This window comes from Elephantulus edwardii, unplaced genomic scaffold (assembly GCF_000299155.1).
Source record: "Elephantulus edwardii isolate Elephantulus edwardi_28Jun2011 unplaced genomic scaffold, EleEdw1.0 scaffold00116, whole genome shotgun sequence".
Classification (NCBI taxonomy): Eukaryota; Metazoa; Chordata; class Mammalia; order Macroscelidea; family Macroscelididae; genus Elephantulus; species Elephantulus edwardii.
Genome location: NW_006399866.1, coordinates 3,285,817 through 3,294,045, shown reverse-complemented (window position 1 = coordinate 3,294,045; position 8,229 = coordinate 3,285,817). Strand labels below are relative to the sequence as shown.

At 41.2% G+C, this 8,229-nt stretch overlaps 1 protein-coding gene across 1 annotated transcript in view; it reads left to right on the top strand.

Moving 5' to 3' along the window:
* PPP2R4 (protein phosphatase 2A activator, regulatory subunit 4) overlaps nucleotides 1–8,229 on the top strand; it is an 81,317-nt gene that overhangs the window by 39,816 nt on the left and 33,272 nt on the right. The window contains exons 4-5 of the mRNA XM_006892468.1: nucleotides 4,205–4,330; nucleotides 7,512–7,629. Coding sequence (XP_006892530.1) covers nucleotides 4,205–4,330; nucleotides 7,512–7,629 — 244 coding nt within the window. The remainder of the gene's footprint in view (nucleotides 1–4,204; nucleotides 4,331–7,511; nucleotides 7,630–8,229) is intronic.

Sequence of the window (8,229 nt, the reverse complement as noted above, 5' to 3'; positions counted from 1 at the left end):
CAGTGGCACCATATAGCATTTGTCCCTTTGTGACTGAGATATTTCACTCAGCATCATGTCCTCCAGGGTCACCCATTTTGAAAAAAATGCTTTTTTAAAAAAAAATGTTTCTTCATGTAAAGCTTTTCTGAAATTTTTATAATAATGGACTCGTACATTTGACCTTTTGTGATTGACATTTCATTCAGCATGATGTCCTTCATCCATGTTATGAGGTATTTTGAGGATTCTTCATTGTTCTTTTGCTCTAGTGGTCTAGAATGTAATGAATTGACTGCTCATCACGAAAGGACAGAGATTAGAATCCACTCACTGCTCTGAGGGGGACAAATGGGCTGTCTCCTCCTGTAAAGATTTACAGCCTTGGAAACTTGATGGAGGGTTGCTATATCAGTAGGGTTGTTTTGAGAGTTTTTCCATTCTTCTTTAACATGACATTAAATCTGTCTGTGTGAGTACCATACTTTATTCATCTATTCATGGGCAGTTAGGTTTTTCTCATCTCTTTGAATAATACTGCAAAGAACATGACCATTCATATATCTATCCATGTCACAGCTTTTTAAAATTTTTTTAAATTTCAGTGAACATCTACAGAGATTTTGGAATTCCATTCATTCATTGTTGCACTTTTCTCCCCACCCACCCCACCTCTACCCCCACAGCTTTTATTTTTTTAGAATATATACCTAAGTAGTGGGATTTCATTTTCCAGCTTTTTAAGGAAGCACTACTGTTTTCTCCAGTGGTTATAACATTTTGCAGTCCCACCAAAAGCATATTAGAGTTGCAATTTCTCCATGCCTTCGCCAGCATTTGTTGTTGTCTTCATCTTTGTTGCTGTGGTGAGATGATATCGCATTGTGATTTTTATTTACATTTCTCTAATGGTTAGTAATAGATTTCTTCTTTTTTTTGCTACCTGAATGTCTTCTTTGATGCCTTGTTTACTTTTAATGTACTTAAGGGGACAAAAGAAAAAAAGGTAGCAAGTAAAGTTTTGGGAGGAAATTTTACCTGTCTCTGCTATCTAAGAGGGAAGCACTGGTTCAGGGAGACGGAAAGAAGCTCAAATTATTCTTTGAGCTTCAAGGGGATCCCAGCACACAGTTCCTTCCTCCTCCACCACTTCAACAAGCCCCAAACAATAGTGGCAGCTAACTGCATTCAAAAAGCCCTCTTTAGAAAGGGGAATTGGGGGCCTTTTAATTATTCATTGGCCCAGCTGAGCTAACAGCTGGGGCCTGGCTTCTGTTGGCCTCTGGAACCATAGTTTATTTATCCCCTTCAATACTCACCAAAGACCTGAGATCTCCAGGGAGTTTGGAGCTTCCTGGCACCAAGATTACTCCACCATCCATGCTCAGTCACAGTTTCTACATGGAGTCAGGTTTGGTCAGTCTTTCTTAGCCATTTCTGATGATTCGGTTATTAACAAAGCTAGATCCTGGCTGTACTTTCTGTTACATCTCAGCAAGGCAGCTGTGTCATCCTAGCCCTGTGCCTCTACCAAGTGTAAAGGAGAAGTTAACCTCCTATAGGTTTTTTACTCCCTGCCCACACTTGAGTTTAGGCAAAGGGCAGTTGCGAGAGAACACCTTCAGGGCCATTGTTGAATTGCGCAACACTAAGGGGCATTCTTTTTTTTTTGCATAGACTCCAAGGTTCTTTGTCCTGGAGCCAGACTGAGGACACTGATTGACATTGAGCACTCTTCTCCCTTTCCCCATATACTCTAGCTCTCAGGGGCCTTTACTTCTCAGCAGCAATTCCTCCTCTCCTCTCCTCCCATTCACAGCTTCTCATTTAGGCATTCATCCTGCTAATTTCCCCCAATGCCTGATTTCTTGAAGTTTTTCTTTCTGTGGTTTATGTTGGCTAAGACACTGGCTGGATCTGTTTTTTGGCAGGATCCTCTTCCTAGGGCTGCCAAAGGGGCCAGTGTTATTCCTTCTACCTATTTCTTTAAGCCACACCTGGAAGGGCACCCTCGGTCCACCTTCAAGGACCTTTGATCTGGATAGACATATCTGTCTGATTTCCTCAGTGAGCAACAGGTCCTTTATGTGCTAATGATGTTTGCAAAAGCTGGTATTTTGTCCTGCCTTGTGACGCCTTTCCTTTCCTTACAGAGAGATGACTATCCACTCAGTGGGCCACATGAAGCATTGCTTCCTGGAATTGTTATTTAGTTCTTATCACAGCCTTGTGAGGCGGGGAGTATTGTCTCCATTTCCCCCCCCTCCTGTCCCGATCCCCCGTCCCCCCCCCAGCAGAAGTTTTTTAGAGGAAATACTTAGCAAAGAAAGACATGGAGGACCAAGATGTCATTAGGCCATGATGCCTATCTCCATTTTTTATTTATTTATTTTTTAAAGACATTTATTCAGCATCATGTCTGACTAATACATTTAACAATCAACAAGATGAATACCAAAAAACAAACAAAACAAAGTACATTTAAACACTTGTTTTCAGGGTGGTTTACATTTTCCACAAAACAGAAACTAAAATAACCTGTTATACGATTAGTCACAAATATAGTCCTTGAGGTTTTTCACCCCTACATATGAGCATTGTCTAAAACATGTCCTCTTTGTAGCAGCCAAGGCCCTGCCACTGCTGTGCTTGACTGAGCTCACCAGTCTTGTAATCTGTAGCTGCCCAGTCCTTTCTCTGGCTCTTCTCTTCTGCTAAGCTTTGTTTCCTGGTAGTTATTCAGACCGTCTGCCACTGCCATAGCTACTGCTGCTGCTGCTTGAACCACCACAGCCACCTTGGTTTCATGGTTTGGCAAAATACTGACCCTTATCACTATAATGGCCAGAGCTTCTGCCTCCAAAATTTCCTCCTTTATGGGTCCAAAATTTGAAGATTGATAATTTTCAAAATCATTGTAATTTTCACTACCTCCAAAGTTGCTTCCGTTATTACCAAATCCATAATAAACATCCCACTGCCTCCATATTCACCACCACCATGGCCACCACCAAAGCCACCTTGTCCACCGATGTTTCATCCTTGACCAAAATTACCATTTCCACCAAAACCACCTCCATGGCTACCTCCTAAGTTTCCAGAAGCACTCTGACCTCTTTGGCTAGAAGAGGTACTGGCCATCTCTTGCTTTGACAGGGCTTTCCTTACTTCACAGTTGTGACCATTCAGTTTGGTAATTCTGAATTTTCTCAATGGAGTCATGTCATCAAAAGTTATAAAAGTAAAGCCCCTCTTCTTGCCACTGCCTCAGTCAGTTATGGTTTCAGATAGTTTTCCCTTACTGCTTAAAATAATTTCCTAAGTGATGTTTTTCAGTTTCTTCTTTAATTCCATCAACAAAGGTCTTTTTTCACATTTAACACAGTGGGCACCTGGTCTTTGAGAATCTTTTCTTGAGACAGCCCTCTTGGGTTCCACAACCCTTCTATCCAGCTTCTGGGGTCTTGCTTTCATGTTACATCCTCGTATATGACAAACCCAAAACACCTGGAGTGCTTGGTATTTGAATCTCTCATAACTAAATAGTTTGTAGATATCCTCCATTGCTCAAATGACTCCTCAGACTTTCATCTGTTGTTTCCAATCTTGACCCTCCAGTGAATAGTTTTTGTGGTTTTTTAGGGTTTTTCAAGAGACTCTGATTGACTTAGATGACAGTGGGAATAAACACTTCTGCAATGCCTCCTCAGCAGTGTTCTCCAGCAGAAAGGAGCAGGTTAAAACAAAACATTTTGTCTCTATTTTTGAGGCTCATGGAGTTACTTGTCCAAAGTTTTATAGTGATTAATCATGTTTTTAACTGAGATTTGAGTCAGGTCCAGCTGACTTTACCATTCTTACCAATAATAAACAGTAGACAACACTCTATGAAAACAAGAAGCAGAAGAGTGCCTAAAAATGTATTCATTTCTAGGCAGCAGGATTACTGACCATTTTCATTTTTTGCCTTTCCTATTTCCTGTGATAAATGTGTTCATTATGTATATAAAATTTACTTTAAGAAAGTCAGGGGTGGAGTCTGAGCTTGTCCTGCAGCTCTTCCTCAGTGTAGACTAGTTCTGTAGATCAGGTGGAGCCCAGCAATTCTCCACCTCTCCAGCTGTGCCTAAGGACCCAGTCTTATAGCAGATGAGACTTCCCTCTGTGGCTCCAGCTTGGAGCCACTCCTCACTGTGACTTGGCTCTCTCTTGTTTGCTTCTACAGGCCATTGAGAAACTGGTTGCTGTTCTCAACACACTAGACAGGTGGATTGATGAGACACCCCCAGTGGACCAGCCCTCTCGATTTGGGGACAAGGCGTACAGGACCTGGTATGCCAAACTCGATGAGGTGAGGCTGCCACAGGATAGGTGTTTGTGGAGGCTGGGCTGGGAGGATGGTGATTCTGGTACTGAAGAAAACCTAGAGGGCTCTATTAATAGGACAGGGAAAAGTCTACATTGTTATCAAGAAGGAGAATAGCCCACTTCAGGCTTTTCGGCATAGTGAAATCATTGGGAAGCATCAAAATTACAAATATATTTATTTTCTGCACAAGCTGTCTTGTGGGAATTGTTACTACAGATCCTTCTGTGAATATATGTAGCCTTTGCACAGGGTTATTTATTAAGGCATTGGAAAAATTTGAAACATTCCAGGTGTCCATCAATAAGCAACTAGCTAAGTAGAATGTAGTATGTCCATGCTGTTTGGTACTATGTAGCTGTGAAAAAGGAATAAGGAACTTTCTAGGAAACTTAGTGGAATGAGATCTGAAATTTATTGTCATGTTAAGAGCTAGGTATAACAGTGTATATGGCAAATTAACTTTTGATTAAAAAGAGGGCAAATAAAAATATATGTTTATATTACTAATATTTGCATTAATAATTAAAAAATCCCTGCAAGACTACCCAGGAAGCAGATGAAAGAGTGGTTCAGTTTTGAGGGTAAGGAAGAATAGAGTGGATGCAACAGAGGTAGGAGTGAGACTTCTCAGTGAATACTTTTTATCATGGTTTTATTTTTTAACTTAACTTGAAACAAACAAACAAAAAAGTAACACTCTTGGCACCAGTGGTCAGGAAATCAAAAGATTAATTACACTCGGGAAGTCTGCTCTTGGAGACCTCTCCAAAGTGCTAAAAAGCAATGATGTCAGTTTAGAGACTAAGGTGCACCTGATACAAGCAATGGTCTTTGCAGTTACTTGCTTTGCATCAGAAAGCTGGACAATGACTAAGGATGACAGAAGAAGAATTGATATCTTTGAGCTGTGGTGCTGGAGAAGAGTATTAAACGTACCATGATTGCCAGAACAAATAGGTCTGTCTTGGAGAGGGTGAAACCAAGGTTCTTCTTGGAGGCAAGGATTTTAAAACTTCATCTCACAAAATTTGGGCACGTGGCCAGGAGGGGCATGTCTTTGGAGAAGGACATCATGCTTGGAGGGGTGGAGGTACAGTGCAGGAGTGGAGGACCTCGGATGAGATGGATTTACACGATAACTTGGGCAGTTGGCGTTAGGTGTGTCAGAGTCAGTGACACTAGCTCAGGATAGAGCAGGGATCAGAACTATTGTACATAGGGTCGCTATGAATCACAGGTGAATTGATGGCACATAACATCTTCAGGTAATGTTATAAAACAAAATGTCTATGAGTAGATGAAAACCCAATATGATCTGTAAACTTTACTTAAAAGACAGTATTTTTATACAGTAATTAGCAGCCCCCCTCCATCAGTTTTAAGCACTTGTTGCTTTGCAATGGGCCGTGAATACAGGTTGTAAGCAGCTCTCCAGCTAGCCTGATGCCAGGTGTCAGCACATTAAATTTAGACACTTAGCTCCTAATTTCTCTGGTACATTGTCTTTTTTTTTGTTTGTTTTAAAATTTTTCTATTAATTTATTTGCAAAATTCAAATACATTGTTTTCAAGAACAAATTATTTTCATTTATGTTACCCCTTCACCCATCAAATTGTACAACCCCATGATAATAGTCCCTCCTCCTGTACATTCTCATCCCTCTGCTTGCAACCTCTCCCACCCCTCTTGGGTCATTATACTCATTCTACAATAATGGTTTTATTACATTGTCTTAAAAATGGAGCCGAGGGGACTGCCCAGGACTCAGCACACTAGTACGGGTCTTCCCGGGTGCAGAGCTGCTTGGGGTCCTTCTGGAGTCTGGCACATATTTCTTCTTAGTGAATGGATAGAGAAGCTGTGGTATATTCACACAATGGAATACTATGCTGCATTGAAAAATAAGGAGCTCATGCAGTATTATTCAAAATGGTTGACTCTGGGGAACATTATGCTGAGTGAAATACCCCAGTCACAAAAGGATGAATACTGCAGTGTCACTGTTGTAAAACAGGACTGGCATCGGGGTTGGAGGGAGACTTAGAAAGATGGCTTCAATAATGTATACTACATTGAAACAGATAAGGGAGAAAACGGTTTAAAAGGGATATGTGATTAGGTATTATTGTCATTACAGGAGTCTAGAACGAAGGCTGCATAGTGGAGTGGACTTGGGGGGAGGGATTGTATAACATTGAAAGACTTTTTCTTTTACTTTTCAAAGAGAAGAGTGAATTGGGGGAGAGGTTGCGCAGGGAAAAAAGTGTGACAATGAATGAATAGAAATCCAAAGTCTCTGTAAACTTTCTTTAAAATTAATTCATTAAAAATAGCTGCTTCTTGTATTATACTTTACATTGAAAAAATCTAATGAATTATAGCAGTAGAGTTTGATGGATTTTTACCCAGGACGACACCACCCATATCAGACTGCAGAACACTAGTGTCCCAGCAGAACTGCACCTTACTGTTTAGTTGATATTTCTAAACTCTTCTGACTTCTCACAAATAGATTACTTTTGCCTGTTTATATACTTTGTGTTCATGAACTTCTTTTGTACAACATACTATCCAAGATTCATTGATGTTATACATGACAGTAGATGTTTTTCACTGCTGGCTAGTATTCCATGTACGTGGATACCACAATTTATTTATCTATTCTACTGTTGATGGACATTTTTGGTTTTGAGTCAATATTTTTAGGCTACCATGAACAGTGTGGCTCTGAACATTCTTGTATATGTCTTTTGCTAGATATATAGATTGAGAGTATGAATTTTTATTCCCCTGGGATCATGTTGAAGAGATATGGCTATATAAGGGTAATAACATTAGAGTCTCTCAGGGTCTTTGTGGGTGTCCAGTGAGTTACCAGAGAAGGGAATGGAATGGCTTCTTTTCAGAGTTTTTGCTGTCTTGCCAGTAGGAAGGAGGGGCAGCAGATAAAAAGCCACCCCAGGTAGCCTAAATATATAAAAATAGATTTTCTCCCTCCTCTGCCCAGGAGACTGCCCCTTCCTTCTGTGAACCATTCAGAGCAAAGAGCCAGGCCAGCCTGGTGTGGCAGCCTGGGCCCCTGCCAGACGCTTCCCCTGGGTATCTGCCCACTGTCGTGCTGCCTAATCTGCTACCACCACTTTGTATCTCTTGTGTTATCAGGAGGCAGAAAATTTGGTGGCCACAGTGGTCCCCACTCATCTGTCAGCTGCTGTGCCTGAGGTGGCTGTTTACCTAAAGGAGTCAGTGGGGAACTCTACACGCATCGACTATGGCACAGGTATCTGCCCACTCCCCAGCACAGCGGGGACGTTGTCTTTATTTGGTTTAACTGCTTTCTCTCCTTGGACTGTTTCCTGTTTGATCAGGATTGTCTTGGGCCCTTCTAAGCAAATAGAAGCCAAGCTTCTGCAACCTGTGGGGCCAGCTAAAGGCAGTGGCCAGTGGGATGGAAAGGCCTGATAATGCTCCTATGGCTCTAGCTTTGTCCACCAGGGGGAGTTGATGCCATGTATACAGACTATATATGCAGAGAGGTGATTTCTGTTCTTTACAAAGATAGCCTCCCTCTCTGAGAATGTGTTATTACTACCACCAAAATAATAATTTACGGAGCACTTACTATGTCAAAAGACAACTAGTAGAGTGGGAACAGAGGGATGAGGATGGGCAGGGGTTATACTATACAGTCGCACAATTTAGTGGGTGGAGGGAAAGGGTAAAAGAAATGGGAAGGACCAGGTGGGGATCTGGAAAGACAGGGTAATAATGGTGGGTCATAGTTCCAAGGTGGCTAATTTTATAAAACAATGAATTGGAATGATTGAATGAAACACAATGTGAGAGAAGGATGGTGTGAAGATATATATGAACTTTGTAT